This window comes from Camellia sinensis, chromosome 7 (genome assembly GCF_055761805.1).
Source record: "Camellia sinensis isolate YWXY chromosome 7, ASM5576180v1, whole genome shotgun sequence".
In the NCBI taxonomy this organism is placed as follows: domain Eukaryota; kingdom Viridiplantae; phylum Streptophyta; class Magnoliopsida; order Ericales; family Theaceae; genus Camellia; species Camellia sinensis.
In genome coordinates this window covers 29307854-29327742 of record NC_138967.1, presented here as the reverse complement: position 1 = coordinate 29327742, position 19889 = coordinate 29307854, and the positions used below count along the sequence as shown (strand labels likewise).

Sequence of the window (19889 nt, the reverse complement as noted above, 5' to 3'; positions counted from 1 at the left end):
AGAAATTCTGTAATAATTTATTTGCTTATCATTTGGACTGTAATATTTATTTGGCCCCTCCGAGTGAGGGCAATGATGTAATAAGTGTGTGTGAGTGTGTGTATGTCTTCCAACCTCACGTCTTTCTTCCCTTTTATTTACCTGCTTATGATGGTAGACTTGGGCATTTTTTTAAATTAGCATACCTTATGCTATGCATGCGTGCATTCATGCATTTGTATTGCATGCATCAGGCTCGGTACATCACGCTAACTGCATTTGTACTTTAATTCACAAATTGAATATGTGGTAGTTGATCGCATTTCACATGCCATGTTTAGGTTAGCCGAGCCTGTCTAGATTGCATTTTTGCATGCGATGCATTATCCATTCTTAACATGAACTAGGACATGCATATTTGCTAACTAGTTTACTGTTTTGGCACGGAGTACGATGTAAGTAGTTATGCTTTAGCATCCCGCATGCGTGTGAGTGTTGCCATGACAGTATGCTTGCCATGCGACTAAATGCTTATGTGATAAATTGTTTGAATGCCTGTGGGTGAAGGGTAGATTGTTTGAATTGGAAAAACTCATTAAAATCCGTGTTTTAGCCTACTTGCGAGTAGCAAATTCCAAAACGCTTTTCAAAACAAACGGATATACAATGCTTATTTCCAAATTATGCAATCTAGTCTATACTTGTTTGCTGTGCGCATAACATAGTAATTCTAGGCTAATAACCGGAATAAGAATACATAAAGTTTTCAAAAACGGATATCATGATTAGTAGAGGCCGGTCTTCGGATCGGGCGAGAGGGGGTGCTCATAGCTGACCTTCCCCAATCGTACCCTAGCTCCCGAGCCGAGACAACTCCGGTGATGACGGACATGTGGCCTTCGGCACCGAGTCAGGGTTTCCTAAATTTTCCCATTTTAAAATATTTAGGTGGCGACTCTGTATCTGGCAAAGTAGTCCATGTTTGGCACTTCTTTTCAAAAAATCTGTTTCTCAAAACGATTTGCTAGATTTGGACTCTTTGGTTCAGACTCATAACCGTGACACAAATCGAGTCCGAACTGTAGTAGCGAAGGCCCCCACGCGGGCGCGTCTACAATGTGTTTTGATGTTTTTAACAGTTTATCACTGTTCTTGGTTTTTAATCTGTGTTCTTGAATTTCTGTTACTTTCTTGAGTTCCTATTTTCTTATTGCATTTTCCAGATTCTTGCCTTCAATTCTTGTTTTTGTAGACCTAGGCTTGGGATTTGCTTTAGAACTCTGTTCCTCAGAAAAACCGAACCAAAAATCCCCTTAGATCCTTAGAAACCTTTACTCCAGTGCTCTCTAGGATTCAGTTGAGGTCCTTTAAACCCACACAAACCACTTTCTTTTGAAATCTTGCACCTTCCCCCTTTAGCCGACGTCATGGGTATGTTCAGGTGGATGGTAGACACACTGGCCAAACTAGAGTACTTTAAGACAGAGTTCTCCATCCCAGTCGATGTTCACCTTAGGCTGGCAGGGGAGGAGAACTCCATCATGCCTGATGGGGACTCTAGGCCTTTTCCCGTAGTAGCCTTTATAGAGTGTAGACTTAGGTTCCCTCTCATCATCCTCTTCCACCAAGTCGTTCATTATTACAAACTTAACCTAACGCAGCTGGCCATCAATTCTTATAGAGTCATTAACGGTAGAATTGCCCTAGCTAGCCGAGAGAACGCTAGGATAACACTAGCCGACATCCAGTATTGTTACACCATGTGTGGCCTGAAATTCGAAAAAAGCTACATCTATTACCTCAAGCTGAGATCCACTGAGTATAAACTCATAGTCGACCTCCCAGACTCCAACAAAGGTGCTGGAGATGATTATTTCATCGTCTCGGGCAACTGGGAGTTCCCACCTAATGACGGCCTCTACCTCTACCCTTTGAGCTGAACAGTATTTAAAGAGGGTAATGGTAAGAACCAAGTGCAACTTTACATGCTTTTTAAGTCTTTATTACTTTATTCCCTCTATATGTTCTAATGTCTGTTGCACTTGCAGCTCTTTCTCAGTCACCAAAAGACTTCCGCAAAACCTTCTACCCCAACAAGGATTTTAAGAAGCTGCTGGGCTTGCCAGTTGATTAGCGCAAGGCCCCTCTGCTGCTAAACTACATCCCAACTTACAAATCCGCCTTGCCCGACGTCCCCAAGAAAAGCAAGTCTCCATTTTCAGCAACTACTCCTCTTAACACTTCATCACCTCAACCTGACCAAGCCTCAACCTCTGATCCAGCGGAGCATCCATCAACATCTGCTCACCAACTAATCCCTCCTGGCCAGCGCCAACACCGTCGTCAAGTTCCAATCTCTGCTCCTATCGACAGAACTCGTAGTCAAAAACACCAAAGTGTTGCGGCGTCGGCTTACGATCCAGCTAACCCACCCACTGCACTTCCAGCAATCCACTTCGGCACAAAAGTCAGTCACCGCTACTGCCGATGAGATAGGGACGCAACAAGGCTGTCGTCGACGACCTCCTAGTTGACATCCCTAGTGTTGTCACAGTCCAATCCTCACCATCACAATCCCAACCCAAACCAAAACAAAAAAAAGGGTAAATAGGGCCAAGGCAAAAGCCTCTTTTACCCAAGTTGAGTCTGAAGATACAGTTCCAATCTCAAAGCTTGTCGAGATTGAGAAAACAAGCTCTGCTACCGAAAAGAGGCCTGCTAAGGCTGACCCCTCCGAAATCGTTCAGTCAAAGAAGCTGAGGTTTAAGTATGCTGCCACCTCGGGTTCTCTTAAACCTGATGACCCCTGGGCCCCATCTATCACAATTGAGGACAAGCCAGTCAGAGCAGGTGATAATGCTATTGACAACATTGAAGTCGGTGTCGCCCTTTCCACTGCACTGCTCCTTCTAACTGACCTCAACCGTATATCCGAGGTCAATGAATATGAGAATTTTGCTCTGATGATGCAGCACTCTGTATTGGTAAATTCCTAACACTTGATACTCTCTATTTTCTGCTTTTAAGTTCTTCATACCACAAAGAGTTTACTTTGTTCATTTCGTTTTCTCTAGGCGATCCAGCACGCCCACACCTTCGCGATGAAGGTTGACGACTTAAAGAAGGAGTTGGTCCACAAGACCAAGGAAGCTGCTGGCTTGCTTAAATCATTAAACAACGCCAATGCCAAGATGAAAGTCCTGCTAGATCAGGCCAAGGCAGCTAAACAAGCCCAAGATCAAGTTGAGGAAAAGGCAGGTGCTGCAGAGACTGTGGCTGAGGTTCTCAAAGCTGAAATAAAAGAGGCCGAAGCAAAAACTGTCGAAGCTCAAGCAGAGCTCCGAAGTGCCTTGGCCACAAAACAGGTTGAAATCAAAGCGGCGGATGAGAAGGCTTATACCGAGGGGGCAGTCGACGTCCGCGAGGAGTACAAAAAACAAGTCAGACAAGCATGTAACAAGGGTTACACCCTTGGTTGGATGGCTTCTCTGAAAGAGTTAGCTGTCCCCAAGGATTCTCTCCTTCGTGATCTGAGGCTAAGGCTGGGGAGAAAGAAGGAGAAGAGGAAGACGAAGTAGAAGAAAAAGATGAAGGGGCCGAGATGGCAATTGATGTTGAGAGTTCTGCTGGGGCCAAGTCCCCAACTCTGAATGAACAAGTCCTAGACTTGACTCAGGATGAGAACGACGAGGTCTCAAAAAGTGCCTCCCCCAAAAAGACTACGTCCGAGGTGCCTATTGCCGAAAAGAGCCTCGATCAAACTCTTCAAGAAATTGACGCCGAGCACGAGGCTAAGAAGGTTGCCGAGAAGATTTCACAGTTGTCTTCTGAGGCCAAGACACATCCTGCCACTGACGCCGACTAGTCTAGCTATAAGCTTTTACCTCTGTACTTTGTACTTTTTGTTTTTTGAACGATGTTAGCTTTTGTTTGGTTGATGTGCCCTTTTTGTACTCTGAACAAGTTTGTCTTTTGAATGCATGTTTCCTCCTTTCTTCTAAGTGTTTGAATGCCTTCTTTCTCATATGTATGTTTACCATTCCATACTTAGAATAATTTTGCATGTCTTCAAAGTATACGTTTATCTATATAACCTCTTCAGAGTACAATACCTCGGACATAACTTCATAATTTTTTATCTCGGCCTCGACTTAACACTTGAAAACATTGTAAACATATTTTCACAAGTGTTGTTTTAAACTTGCCACTTTACTCTTACTTATCAAGACTTTTGTCTTTTATACTCCCCAAGTTTGGCAACCTGGTTATCTCAGCAAGTACGTATGTACTTCTTGCAATATTACCTCGGCTTAACTTCAACTTGTAAATTTCTCTGGAAATTTCAACAAGTGTTAAGCCAACTCTAACTTGTAAATTTTTCGATAAAATTCCAACTCCTAAGCACTTTAAACTTTATTCATCATTCTCCAGCTCTCTGCCCCCTAATGTGAACTTAAGTTTCACTTATGTTTACATTAAGCATGTGCCTATGATCTTGTTGCTGAAGTTAGATTCAAACAAAGACTAGCCGATGTTCTCAACCTTAGTTTCTCTATTAATCTTACTGAAATGCACTTAGTTCCAATCTGAGTTTGATTCTGCCGACATGGCAAGTCTTAGTTCAACTCCATTATATGCAAGTATAATTTCAACTCGGCCAAATAATGAGTCTAATTTATTCATCATGTTTCACTTAGAAATATCACCAATCTTAGTTCAACTCTATTATATGTAAGTATAATTCAACTCTGCCACATAATAAGTCTACGTTATTCGTCATGTTTCTCTTAGAAACATCGCCAATTTAATTCAACTCTATTATATGTAAGTATAATTCAACTTTACCATATAATAAGTCTAAGTTATTTGTCATGTTTCTCTTAGAAACATCGTCAACTTAGTTCAACTCTATTATATGCAAGTATAATTCAACTCTGCCATATAATAAGTCTAAGCTATTTGTCATGTTTCTATCAGAAACATCGCCAAAGGATTAATCACACAAATTTTCAAATTCTTTAAAAAATTAAGCTAAATTTTTTTTATTACTACCTCGGCTAAAAAAGTTATGACATAAATTTTGAGAAAACAAAATAGTTTAATGATAGAAAAACGTTAAGTTGCAAGTGTTCCAAGGTCTTGGCAATTCTTTGCCTTCGCTGTCTCCAAGCCGATATGCCCCATTGCTGGCGACCGAGATAATTCTATAAGGTCCTTCCCAATTTGGGCCTAGTTTGCCTTCTCTGAGATCCTTCTTGTTGTCGACCACTTTCCCCAGCACAAAGTCCCCAACTTTGAATTCTCTTGGGTTAACCTTCTTGTTGTAAGCCCTAGCAAGTTGTTGCTGGTATGCCCCCAGCCGAATTGCTGCTCTTTCCCTTCTTTCTTTCAACAGGTCCAGGTCTCGAGCAAGGAATGCCTCATTAGTCCCATTCTCTACTCCATAGGTTCTGATCCCTGGGATGCCGACTTTTAGTGGGATGACTGCTTCGGTGCTATAAGCCATGACAAATGGGGATTCCCCAGTTGATCTTCTCTGCGTTGTCTAATATGCCGAGAGTACATTAGGCAACTCATCCACCCACTTTCCCTTTGCTGCTTCCAGCCTCTTCTTGATCCCATCTAGGATTATTTTATTGGATGCTTCTGCTTAACCATTACTCTGAGGGAAGCTTGGAGTAGAGTAATAATTCTTGATTTTGTATTTTGCACAGAAGCTTTTGATTAGCTTACTGTCAAACTGTGTGCCATTGTCTGCTATTATTGCCCTTGGGATCCCAAACCTGGTGATGATGTTCTTCCATATGAAGTTCTTCACATCAATATCTCGAATCTTCGCGAGGGGTTCAGCTTCTACCCATTTTGTGAAATAGTCAGTTGCTACCAGCATGAACTTCCTTTGTCCAGTCGCTTGAGGTAGTTGCCCAACAAGATCCATGCCCCACTGGGCAAATGGCCAAGGACTGGACACTGAGTTTAAATCTGCTGCTGGTTGATGTATCAAAGGTGTGAACCTTTGACACTTTTCACACTTTCTGACATAGGCTTCAGTATCTTTCTGTATGTAGGGCCACCAATACCCTTGAGTAATGGCCCTATGAGCAAGTGACCTGCCCCTAGCGTGGCTTTCACATACTCATTTGTGTATTTCATACAAGAAGTCTTCAACTTGTGAAGGATGCACACATCTCAAAAATGGACCAATAAAAGACCTTCTGTAGAGATGTCCTTCTGCTATCAGACTGAACCTCGCCGACTTCAGCCTAGTCTTGTGTGCTTCTTTTGCGATTATTTGGTAGCTTCCCATCTCTAAGGAATATTACTATTACATCCATCCAACTTGGTCCCATCTCCACACACATTACTTCGTACTCTGTGATCAGTGGTTCTACACTTGGGCCTGACAAATAGTCAACCATTATTGTCCTTGCCTCCCCTGATTTCATTGCACTAGCTAGGTTAGCCAAGGCATCGGCATGGCTGTTGTCATCTCGGCTAACCTGCTGTAATCGGCAATCCTGAAACACGGCTAGTAGTCTAACAACCTCCTTAACATAGGCTATCATTCTTTCATCATGGGCTACATACTCACCTGTTGCTTGGTTCACAATAACCTGGGAGTCACAAAAGACCACAACCTCATCGACTTCCATTGCTACTGCCAGCTTTAATCCTGCGATCAGTGCTTCATACTCTATTTCATTGTTGGAGGCTTTGAACTCCAAACAATTTGATTGCTCTAACATTCATCTATCTGGAGATACTAGCACTACTCCTGTCCCCACTCCTTATCGGTTTGAACTCCCATCAACAAACAGGCAGAATGAGTCGCCAATGTAAATATCACAGGGCTTGAGTTTCTCTTCTTTCTTCAGTTCTGTTGTGGGGTTTTTGCATCATTCCCAACTAGGTCTCTCCTTGTTCTCCTAGACATCCTAAGCCGCGACTTATCGAAGCCCAACGTGGGATGGCATCAGGCGTGAACTCGGCCACGAAGTCGGCCAGAACCTGGCCTTTGATTGCTGTTCTAGACCTAAATTCTAGGTTGTATTAGCCCAATACTACTACCCACCTGGCTATCCTGCTTGTCAGATCTCCTTGTTGTAGCAGGGACTTCAACAGATGCTCAGTCAATACCACAATCTTGTGGGCTTGGAAATAGTGGTTTAACTTCTTGGAGGCCATTATCAAGGCCAATGTCAATTTCTCCAGGGGTAAATACCTGGTCTCTGTGCCTGATAGGGTTTTACTCACACAATAAACTGCCCTCTGTTCTCCCTTCTCTTCTCTAATTACTACTACACTCACTGCATGCTCCGAAACTGCCAAGTATAACAACAGCTCCTCTCCAGGTACTGGATTTGAGAGAACTGGGGCTGTAGTCAGGTATTCTTTTAAGTTGGTCAAGGGGACTTCGCAATCCTCTGTCCACAAAAAATCAGTGGCCTTCTTCACTAAACTAAAAAGTGGTTTGCATTTGTCAGAATTTCTGCTTATGAACCTATTTAGGGTTGCGGCCTTTCCTGTCAACTTCTGCACTTGTTTTGTTGATGTTGGGCTCTTCAAGTCCAGGATGGCCTTGATTTGATCGCGGCTTGCCTCAATGCCCCTTCTGGTAACCATGTATCCTAGTAACTTACTAGACCCAACTCCAAATGCGCATTTCGAAGCATTGAGTCGGAGCCGATATGTTCTAAGGATGTTGAAGACTACCTTCAAGTTGGCCAGATGATTCTCAGGTTCTTTGGTCTTCACGACCATGTCATCAATGTATACTTCCACTATTTTGCCAATTAGATGTCTGAACATCTTGGTCACCTTGTATTTTTCAACCCGAAGGGCATCACTTTGTAGCCCTTTTGGAGTGATAAACACAGTCTTCTCCTCATCATGGGGGTACATTGCTATCTGATGGTACCCCCTGTATGCGTCTAGGAAGCTCATCATTCCATGCCCTGAAGTGGCATCCACCAATTGATCGATTTTAGGGAGCGGCAAACTATCTTTGGGACAAGCCTTATTTAGGCTAGTGAAGTCCACGCAGACCCTCTACTTCCCATTCTTCTTTTTCATGACAACTGTGTTTGACAACCAAGTTAGGTAGTTTACCTCTCGAATGGCTCTGGCCTCAAGCAGTTTATCCACATCATCTATTACTGCCTCAGTATGCATCAACGTTGGCCTCCTTGCTCGTTAGATCGTTAGATGACAGGTTTAGCCAACCAGTCCACATTTAGTCTATGGCAAGTGACCTCGGGGTCAATGCTAGGCATCTCATATGGTGTCCAGGCAAATACCTCAATGTTTGCTCATAAGAAGGCTTCTAACTCCCTTTCTTCCTCCTCGGCCAATCCTGAGCCGAGAATGAAGAAACGCTCTTCATTCCCTTGTTGGACTAGAATCTTTTTCAGGGCTTTCTCACTTTTCTCAACTGGTTCTTTGCTGACGTCATCCAGGACTTCCATGTCATTGTCCTCAATTTCGACTATGTCTGCTTCTCGTATGTTGTAGGTGGATTTCATTGCTGCCATGGAACAATTCTTCGCATGCACTTGATCTCCTGTGATCTCCTCAATTTCTTATTTTATTGGGAACCGTAATAGTTGGTGCAATGTGGAGGGAACAACGTTCATTGCGTTCAACCACTGCCTTCCCAAGATAACATTGTAAGGTGAGGGGGTGTCAATGATGGTAAACTCTATGCTCACTTTCTTGGTGCCTGCCCGTACCTCCAAATTTATTGCCCCCAATGGCCATGTCGGCGTTCCATTGAAGCCGACCATTGGACTGTTAGATTGTTCTAGATCATCTTGGTGAAGGCCGAGCTCCTTATAACATCTGACATACATGATGTCAGAAGAGCTACCTTGGTCAATTAGAATATGCCTTACCTAGCATTCTCCAATCTTCAAGGATACCACCAGAGCATCGCTATGTGGATGGTGCACCATGTCTAGGTTGACTTCAGTAAAGGACACCATTGGTCCCTGGCACTCGTCTACCCTAGGCCTGTTTTGCTGGACCTAATACACATGCTGCAAGTGTTTTACCCTCTAAGTCTCCCCACATGCCTTGTTCTCATTGACATTTGAGTGAATTATATTGATCACTCGAGGTCCGTCTGCTGGTGGAGGGGTGCTGCCGATGCCTGGGGTAGCCTTGCTTGTTCTTCTGTTGTTCTAGCCTCATTCACTAGGTCCCTTAAGTGACCTTGTCTCACAAGGTCTTCCAAATGTGTCTTTAGGTCTCTGCACCCCTCAGTCAGGTGCCTGTCCTCATTGTGGTAGGCACAATGCTTCCCCAGGCTTCTTCCTATAAATTCGCTAGGGATCTTCTCTGGTGCTCTATAGTAAGGCTGGTTCCTAATTCTCTCCAAGACTTTATAAACTGGGATCTGGAACACTGTGGTGACTGCCTGTGCAGCCCTTAGTCATGTTTCTTGTCTATTAAAATTTGTGTTACCTCGACCTTGCTTCTGCGAGTCGTTCCTCTTCTCTTGCTTTGACGCCTTTGTCCCTGGCGTATCTTCCTCTGCTCTCGTATATTTCTCGATCCTGGCCATAAGTTCCTCTATACTTTTTGGCAATGTCTTTGCTAATGACTTTCGAAGCAGGCAGTCATCGTTCAGGCCGTTCTAAAAAGATACGACCGCCACCTCTTGGTTGCATCCTAGTATTCAGTTAAACACCTCATAATACCTCTTGGCATAAGCCCTGCGACTTTTATCCTCACCAATTCTCAAAGCCATCAGGGAGTCTACCCTCAACGGCTATAGTTTGTTTGTAACAAACCTGGCCACAAACATCTCGGCCAGGCCTTCCCAACTTTTCACAGTTCTTTTCGGCAACTTGTGAAATCAGTCTGATGCGATTTCCCCAAAGGATGAGGGGAACACCTTGCAAAGCAACGGCTCGTTCCCGGTATACAGTGCCATTAAGTTTAAATACAAGCCGACGTGAAAATTAGGATCAGACTTACCGTCGTATATCTGGAATCTCAGCATGTGAAACCTTTTTTAGGCCTCAAACTTGTCCAATTCCACCAAGAACGGCGTTCTTGCTTGACCGGAGATGTTACCTCGGCATCCTGTCACTTCCTCTGAAGGTAATCCCTCAAATCCTCCTTAGTCCGTCCGGGAACTCGATTGTCAACGGATTTCAGCCTTTTTGGTGCGCTGCTCCCGGTGTCGTTGTAAGTCCTCTTGGACCTCCCTCCATTCGTCGTGTCAAAGCAAAGCTCCTTCCCTTGAACATGTCGATGTTCTTTGGCGTAGGTTTTTTTGGCACGATGTGTCTTCTGAGACTCTCCTCTCATCGATTCTCTTCACCCGACCTCCCGTGAAGGCCGATGAGAATGCTCCCTCGCCCTGTCATGCTGGGGACTGCGGGGATTGCTTTTTGCCCTCCTTTCTGGGCATCGTTCTTGGCTGCTGGAATCAGCGCATCCTCTAATAAGAACGGTGGTTGCATGACGTTATTCTGCATCATGAAATTGACAACCGATTGCAGGTCTGTCAATTTGTTTGCCATCCTCTTCATATCGTTGTCCCTCCCCAAGCATCTATCTTTCCATACCTAGAGGTCGTTTTCGTTGTAATACCCGTCCTGACATGCTTTCTTCGGTACGTCTCTTATCCCGAGGTTCTTCGTTGCAGTTGTCCTCCTCTACGTTACGTTTGGCGTTTTTACCACTCCCACTAGCGATGTCGCCCCCAATTCTTTCTTTTTGTCCGTCGTTGACCATCTATTCTTCTTACATTTCCCACAAACGATGCCAAATTGTGTGTTAATTTCTGACTACACTGTCGAAAAGGTACTCAGCTGGAGAACACCGGCAGAATAGATTGTGCCCAAACAACCTGTCACAGAAAGATAAGACTCCGGTGGTGGTTCGTCTACCTAGGGGCACTCTGACGATCAAGTCAGTACTCAATTATCTCTCAAAGATAGCAATCAGTGCTTAACTCACTAGACATAATACAAAATGTGTACCTTAGACCCACGAGGGTGCCTTACTTTTATAGCCAGCACTAACCTGATCCCTGTAGAAGCCTAGCTTCAATGGACTCTTGCTCAATGCTCATCTTGGACTCCCAGCCAGATAGAGATAAACTCCCTAAGAGCCTTATCTTTATCCAGGCTGAGGTCTTCCCCCATTCTAGGACTCTTGTCCCTTATCAGTTCATCTCGAATTCCGGTATCTCCGCAAAATAACCTCAGCCTATCCGAGACAACTTCGGCACCATGACTAAGACACGTGACACCTTGGCTGGCACTTCGGTGCCACCTTGGCTACGTGTTATCATTCACAAAAATATGCCCCCACATTTTTGGTCTTTCTTATCACATATCACACTAAGTTTGAATCTATACTATACAATTCATGTTTGATATATTTTTTTTTTCCCGAATGGGTTTGTCTCGAATATCTTACGGGACTTGATCCATGCAGTTTGGGTTTGTGAGTCTAATAAGGGCCATACTTTGATTATCCAAATTCTTTATCTTATTAGCCTATATGTGTAAATTATTAAAAATCAAATTAATCCAATAATCATAATTACATAATTTTATTATGTTTTTATTTTAAAAAATAGATGAATTATTTTCAAAATCATGATTACCATCTATTTATAAAAAACAAATTTAATGCAATTATGATTAACGAATCAATTTTTTCTCAATGATAATCCACATTTATGAACTTATAAAATGATTAGTTAGTATCTTTTCTACAAATAAAATGTGCGAACAAGATTCATTATCACACTCTGAACATACAACATGCACAAAATTTTCTTGACACTTTTCTAACTTTGTAGCTTTTGGGAAGTAGAAAATGTGGAGAGAATTTGTTTGTTTAGAAGTTGAACTTGCCTCTTTGCCCCATTTGGTTTGATTTTCATATGCACAAGATGCTAAAATTTGGGTTTCTTTGATCAACATTTTACTCCAAATGTCGCCATGATTTAGCTTGTAATGTCGGCCAAGGGATTTGATGAAGTCATTGGAAGAGCCGAAAGACTCTTTAAGTTTTATGATATCAACATCTGAAAATTAATGAGAAAATAATTAGTGATTTAAATAGCTATTATGTAGAAATATTAAATATTGATTTGTTGTTGTTTTGCCACATGCTCTTATGTTCTAAATATCCAGCAACAACAAAAAAATAAATAAATACAATACAATACAATGCAAAGAAAGAAAACAATATGTGCGTTGAGCTATTTTTTACTTTTTATTTTTGTTAGCCCAATTAATAGACAAATTACAATAGATGAGAATCTGTAATTAATCAAATAAGAAGGAATTTATATTCTAAACAAATCTCATAGCAATGTATTCATAATTTATCCTTAGAAGAATAATTTTTTAAAAAAAAATTAAATTAAATAAAAAAAAAAAAAAAACTAATACAAAATGTCAAGTGTATCCAATTATGAACCACCAGAAAGGAGTTGGGGTAAAGACTTTGGTTTTCAATGAATATATGTAAACAGGCCACCTCATCCTATTTTTATAATTAACATTATCCTATTAAATATAAACTCAAAAATTTTATCCCCAATTTTATTGAGAAATATTAATCTATGGCTCAAATTCACCCTATAATTAGACCTCAAGTTATACTAATCTAATTTTCACTACACAATCACATCATAGATAAAAATCTAAGACAAATTTTCTGGGTCAATACAATTTTTGATCCCCTTAACAACATACCTTCTTTCATGAGACTTCCGTAAAGTGCCTTTCTCTTTATGTAAACGCATGTACCAGACAAACATGGTCCGTCAAGTCCATCCATACCTTGCCATAGTATCTGTTGGTTTTCAATTGAACAAATCAGCCACAAAAAAAAGAAAAAGAGAACACTTATATTATTATCTTATAATCATGAAGTCCTTGAAGATAAGATTTTTTTAATCAGACAATAATATATCATGTATGTACCGTGAATGCGGATCTCAATTGGCTGTCATAGATGTCAGTCTTGCTAATGTTGTGAAATTTTTGAGGAAATTGAACGAAAGCTAGTGAAGGAGACATTTTGGGATCAAGATGAAAACACATTGCTTGACGAGCCGATGATGGGTCATTGCAATAAAAGTCACAATCCAAAACTAGTATGTATGGAGAATTGCTGATCATGGCTGAGACTCGAAGCTGCAACAATGATTAATTCATGTGAGTCATTCTTGACGTACAATGTGTATATCTATCAATTCTATTATACAAACTCGTTTGAGAAATTGACTATTTTAATAGATTATTTTAATTTTTAATTATTTTAATAGGCTAAAATATTAATGTCGGGAAAGATTGTTTGATTTTTTTATAGTTGGATTGGATATGATATTTGTGAGAAAAAAAGTGAAATGATTATGGGTTTGATATAATATTTTATTTTATTGACTATTTTAACTTATTTTGTTTTTTTTTTTTTGTAAATTTTAGAAGAAAAAAAAAAAAAAAAAAACCTTTCCCGAACAGGGCCAAAGTATGCAATTCAGTTTGGTGTGAACTTTGTCCTATTATTTTCTTTTTCATTTTTAAATTATCCCTATACATTTTTCTCTCATTTAGATTTGAAATTTGAAATTTGAAATTTGAAATTCTTTTAATTTTCTTTTTTTCACCATCTAAATTCCTACATTTAACTGGTTGATTTTTGTATTACTTCATCGAGCATGCACATGGTGTAGTATGTATACATACATGGATGGATGCCTAGATGAGACTCATTGTAGTATGTATATGGCCCCGTTTGATAGAGCTGTGGGAAAGTGATTATAACTTATAGCTTAACAGCTTATAGCTTATAGTTATGAACATAAGTTGATTTTTTATTTATAAATTAAGCTTCTCCTGCCCCACTTAAAGAATAAGTTGATTTTTGACTTATAAAAAGCTATAAGCTGTATTGTTAAGCTGAACCAAATACATCAAAATAGCTTAAATTAAGCTAAAAGCTGAAATAAACTGAAAATATGTCCTACCAAACAGGGCCTATGTATAGAATAAGTCTGAGAATCTAGATTTATACACCCAAAATTTTTTGGGTGCATGGTTGTGTAGTGAAAATTAAATTTGTATGGTATAAGATCTATATGCAGAATAAATTTGAATCATAAGATAATAATTCGGAGTAATTTTTACATATTTAAGTATGAATTCTTAATATTGTTGATGTATATATACATGGATGGATACTTCTTTCGGTTAAGTTTATTTTCATTTTTAGTGTTTTTTTTATAAAGAATATATCAAATTTATTTATTTCTTAAATCTGTCGTGATTTGATGATCTTAAAATTAGAAGAAAAAAAATGACTCAAATTTTTTTATTTTTTTATTTTTTAAGAATCATCAAAAAGTTTTTAAAAAAAAATTTACTTGAAGTTAAAAAATGTTAAGAAAGGACAATCTCACAAAATAATTATATATTGAACTAGGGAAATTCTAATATACATACTCTTTAAAGAGTTAAACCATATGCACCCTGTCATTTTTTCTTTAGTTATGATATTATTTTAGTTATGATTTAATGATACTGCGGGTTCCAGACGGAACGGGTCGGACTGATCCACGCTTCCCAAACCGGTGTCCGAGTGACCAAGCCCACAGAGGAACCTGCACAAGAGTTCAACGGGGAACGGGGAGTCCCCCAGCGAACCCTCCGACGAGCAAGTTAGAAAGAGAGGCGGTATGTAGAGATAGATTAGAGATAGAAAGCTTAACTTTCTTCTTGTCTTCGACGTCTGCTTATATCCTTTGGTAATCATTTCGTTGTCCCTTCCGACCTGTTACCTTAGCCGAAAGTCTATGCTCTAGCTTACCTTGTTCATGGTGAAGGCGTTCTGTCCCGACGGAGAGGGGTTATCAACATAAATGCTGTAAAGGGCCTCATTAATAGTGATGTGCAGTGGCAATAACTTTGCAGATCTTTGTCTGCTTATGTGGCTTGTCCTTCTCTTGCCATGTATCTTGATGTTATTGGTTCTTATTACTACGTGGGGCTTCAGCAATGCTGGGCTTTAGCATTTAAGTTATGTATTGGGCCCTAAATGGTGGGCTGTAATCTTTATAGGTTTACCCATGCCAGTAGTTCCCCATTCCCAAGTGCAGCTTTAGTCCAACGAAGGGAATAATGAAGAAAATGAGGGTTGTGAGAGGCCGACAGGGTGAAGGCCGACCGAGGGGAGTGATCGACCATAAGGAGGGCCGACCGTGAAGGGTGGCCGAGTAGAGGGACCAACCATGAGGAGAGCCGACCGTGAAGGCTGGCCGAGTGGATGGACCGACCATGAGTAGGGCCGACCGCGAAGGGTGGCCTAGCGGAGGGACCGACCATGAGGAGAGCCGACCACGAAGGGTGGTCGAGTGGGGGGACTGACCATGAGGAGAGCCGACCGCGAAGGGTGGCCGAGAGGAAGGACCAACCATGAGGAGGGCCGCCCGCTAAGGGTGGTCGAGTGGGGGGACCGACCATGAGGAGAGCCGACCGCGAAGGGTGGCCTAGAGGAGGGACCGACCATGAGAAGGGCCGGCCGCGAAGGGTGGCCAAGTGGAGGGATCGACCATGAGGAGGGTCGGCCACGAAGGGTGGCCGAGAGGAGGGACCGACCATAAGGAGGGCCGATCGCAAAAGGGGAGTAGCAGTGCGCGGGGCTCGAGGGACGGCGGGGCACGTGGTGATTTGAAGTGGAAAAGACAGGGTAGGAGAAGGGGGTAGTGAATCGTGGTCGTACACGTGGCAAAATCCTGTGATGGGGAAGGTTAGACATTTTGGCAAAAAGTGAAACGATAGGTCATTATAGGGTGTTGAAAAGACAATTTTGGCAGATTGTTGAAAATTTTCAAACTGGCGAAAATTAATTGTGACCCTTGGAATACAGGCAAGCCTTGGGCTTTTGGTATTATCCATTTTACATACCTGTTTACAAACAACCAAAATACTCTAAGTGTAAACTCCTTTGTGTCGAGTGATACCCCTTTGCAACATTTTGTTGACTATCTCGCACCAACATCTGAAGCTATTCGCTAACACACAAGAGGGATGGCCCAAGTGGAAGCAACAACCGAGGGTTGATCCATTGGGCGACGACGATACGGTAGATTTGGCGGAACAATATTGCACGGAGCGTAGGGAGGGGGGGGAGCAAGTCAGGCTATGCGAGCTCGCCCCAGGACAATGATTTTGGCCGCAAGACCTATTAGTCAGGTGGAGCCAGACCATTGGCACACCAAACCGAACAGATCTGTATTGATAGCAGAGGAGTCGGAGGGGCTAAGGAAGAAGTACCAAATTCCCGCGGAGGTAGGGTTGAGGCTGCCCGCATCCAAGGAGAGGGCGTCAGATGTGCGGCCAGACGAATTCAGCCTTTACGAAGAAGCATTGCGAGGGAGGTTAAGGTTACCCCTCCCTCAGGTCGTGGTGGACGTGCTAAATAAGCTGGAAGTGGCGCCAGGGCAATTGATGTCGAACGCCTAGAAAATACTGATAGCATGCGCGAGTTCCTGGCACCAAGCGACCGGGGGGACGGCCATGACAGTAGACAAGTTCTTCTCGTGCTACAAGGCCTCCGGTCAGCAAGAGACTTGGGTGACGCTGCAAGAAGTGGCGGGGCGAGGTCTGGTGGCAGGTCTTCCATCGTCGGTGAAAGGGTGGAGGCCGAGATGGTTTTTTGTGACAGGGAACGGTGGGGCGGGAGTTTACACAACGTGGAAGGAGCCCACCAAATCGGTCGAGCCTAGGTTGCACAAGGCGGCGGAAGATCGAGTGCAGAGGGTTAGGGAATGAAGAGAAGAAAAGGGAGTGAGGTGGGACGAGCTGGTCCTGCCTTCAACGGTGTTTGCCGTGAACTTGGGGCCGTAACCGTTGGGGGAGGATCTAGCAAGGGAGGAGTTGGAGAGGCAACGAAAGGCGGAGGAGGAGGAGGAAAGGAGGTTGTTCGCCCGAGCGAACAAATACAAGGAGACACAGCTGGGGCCCGCTCCAAAGCCGATCGCGAGAGCGCGAATCCAACCGCGCCCAAAGCCGCTGGGGGGGAAGGATCTGAGAGGCTTTGAGCCGCGACCGCCCCTAGTGAATCCTTTGAAGGAGAAGAACAAAAAGGAGATAGAGACTTTAAAGAAGAAGAAGAGAGTGAGGGAGAGTGAGGGGGAGCCCACCTTGAAAAGGAGGAAGGATGTGACGATGGAGGAGACCCCCGAAGTGGGGTTGGGGGAAGCAGCGAAGGGGGTGGAGATTGGGGCGACTGGCCCTGAAGAACAAATGGAAAATGGGGCGATCGGCGCTGAGCAGACGGCAGAGCCACAGCCTAAGGAGGGTCTTGCGCCCCAAGGAGAATGAGAGAAGGCTGGGTTGAAGACCGCTTTCTACCACGTCCCAGCGATGTCCGGGCGAGTGAAATGAGAAGGGAGAGAAGCCAGAATGGCTGCAGATCGCCTCTTGGGGGTACTTGGGGGTAATGGAAAACGCAGCTGTGCACTCGGTGGCTGGTTTTACTGAGGCTGAGCTGCTAAGGGGATTATGCTCTGCCCAGATGGAGGCGACTACCTTGGCAGGAGCCCTGTTGAACAAGGAGGCGGCAGCGAAGGGCGAAGTGAGGAAGGAGAGGGAAAAGTTGGGGCAGGTGGAGGCCCAGCTTGAAAATTTCAAGGAAGAGAGCATAGGATGGAGGAAGGCTGTGCGGAGTGCGTGTGCCAGGGAATTAAAGGAGGCTCAGAAGGCGAAGAAGATGGGGGTGTTGGCGATGGTGCAGAGTAATGTTGCCGATCGTGCCCATGCTGAGCTGCTCGCGGCCAAGTTAGAGCTGGAGGACGAACGCCGCAAAGTGGTGTCGCTCGAGTTCCAGCTGGTTGGCGAGCAGAAGAGGCTAGAAGAGGCCCAGAAAGCCTGCACCGTCGCCAACGAACGATGGGATGAGGCGATGACTTGTAATGAGGATCTGCGCGCCCAGTCGATCAAAGAAAAAAAAGATGCAGATTTAAAGATCGCGGGGTTGGAGAAGGATCTGGCAGACGAGCGCGCCAGGGCAGCGGCAGAGAAGGCGGGGTTGGAGAAGGAGTTGGAGAAAGAAAAGGCCAAGGCAGTCTCTGAAAGGGCAGCATACCCCGACTTATGCGTCGCAGCAGTAAAGCAGTTCAAAGGGTCTGCTGACTTTCAGATGGCCGTCGACGCCACGATCGCCAACAACTTGGCGAGAGAGGGGTCTGGGGGGGCTAGCCCGTCTGGGGTGACCGTTGGGAGTAGGAGTGTAGAACAAATGATCCAAAGCTTCCAGCGGTCGGACTTCTACAAACACGAGATGGCTGAGTTCTGGAACAGTGGCTGAAAGATGTTTAAACGCAAAGAAGAAGAGCTGTTCCCAGACTTGGACTTTAGCAGTGTAAAGATTGACGAAGACGATGTGGCCCAGACCCCCTTAGATAAGGGTGTTGAAGAAGAAGACCTCCTCTCAAGTGAAGAGGAATGATTGGTGTGAACAAAATTTGTACTCAGAGTTTTGGTTGTTTGGGTTTTTTTTTTATTTTTTTTGGAATTTCTGTAATAAACTTATGTATAAGTTTGTGAATGAATAAAATTATGAGTGATGTTTGTGTTTTTATGCTATTGTCTGTATTGAAAGTGGTGATCTGCAAGGAATAAAAGTGGTGACGTACATAGGGCTTGTGTATAAATTATTGTGAAGTTTAAAATGTAAGAAAACCTGAACGCAGAGCGAAGTTTAAAATGTAAGAAAACCTCAATGCAGAGTGAAGTTTAAAATGTAAGAAAACCTCAATGCAGAGTGAAGTTGTGAATCACGACCCAGCAAGGAGTCAGTCTGACTTGGAAAACGTTGAACTGTAAGGGTCCCAAAAAGTGAAGTTTTAAATCACGTTGTAAGAGTGTTGATAAATGAGACCTGGAATTTGACTAAGTATGGCAACTATGCCACAATCATGAAGTTTGCCAGAATGGCCTTGGCTGAGATTAACTCGGTTTGGCTGAGCCATGATTAACTCGGTCTGACTGATTCTTCAAGTAACTCAGTCTGGCTGAGCTCCTCATGCTTAGTCTGGCTGAGGCTTTAAGTGACTCAGTCTGGCTGAGCTCTTCATGCTCTGCCCGGCTGAGGCTTTAAGTGACTCAGTCTGGCTGAGTGCTATAGTAACTCAGTTTGGCTGAGCTCTTCGTGCTCAGTCTGGCTGAGGCTGTTTATGCTCAGTTTGGATGAGGCTCTAAATAACTCAGTCCGGCTGAGCTCTTCGTGCTTAGTCTGGCTGATGCTTTAAATAACTCAGTCTGGCTGAGCTCTTCATGCTCAGTCTGGCTGAGGTTATTTATGTTCAGTCTGGCTGAGGCTTGTTATGCTTAGTCTGGCTGAGGCTTTAAGTAACTCAATCTAGCTGAGCTTTTCGTGCTCAGTCTGGCTGAAGCTTTTTATGCTCAGTCTGGCTGAGGCTGCAATCAAAGCATTATTGAAAGACCACACAGATAACTGAGATATAAGCTTGTTGTCATTAAAGTGTAGCCCATTTGATCAGAGATTTACATCATATGAGAAGAGAATAAGAACATTCAACTGCGTAGAGTGTCACAAAGAAAATACAGCAAAAGATTGATACAAAAATTGAACTTTTATTGAAAATAGCGCTTCAAGTGTTCGGCGTTCCATGGATGGGGGAGGTCTCAGCCTTCCATGTCCTGAAGTCGGTAAGTGCCCGGATGAGGTCTGGCTTTAACAACGTAAGGCCCTTCCCACTTGGCTGCCAGTTTGCCCTCAGCCGGATTTTTGGTGGCAAGGGTTACTTCGCTCAAAACAAGGTCCCCCACGGCGAACTCCCTCGGTCAGACTTTGCGGTTGTAATGTGTTCTCATTTTCTGTTGGTATGAGGCTCGTCTGACAGCAGTGGTTTT

At 43.3% G+C, this 19889-nt stretch overlaps 1 protein-coding gene across 4 annotated transcripts in view; it reads right to left on the bottom strand.

Moving 5' to 3' along the window:
* The window catches only part of LOC114267973 (quillaic acid 3-O-glycosyltransferase CSL1), a 40391-nt gene that overhangs the window by 6188 nt on the left and 14314 nt on the right, over positions 1 to 19889 (bottom strand). For 3 of the 4 annotated variants that reach the window (XM_082877642.1, XM_082877644.1, XM_082877643.1), the window contains 3 exons: positions 12936 to 13148; positions 12705 to 12804; positions 11856 to 12028 (listed from right to left, as the gene is read on the bottom strand). In XM_082877642.1, the coding sequence (XP_082733768.1) occupies positions 11856 to 12028; positions 12705 to 12804; positions 12936 to 13148 (486 nt within the window). The remainder of the gene's footprint in view (positions 1 to 11855; positions 12029 to 12704; positions 12805 to 12935; positions 13149 to 19889) is intronic. The other variant, XM_082877645.1, reaches the window with a different exon arrangement.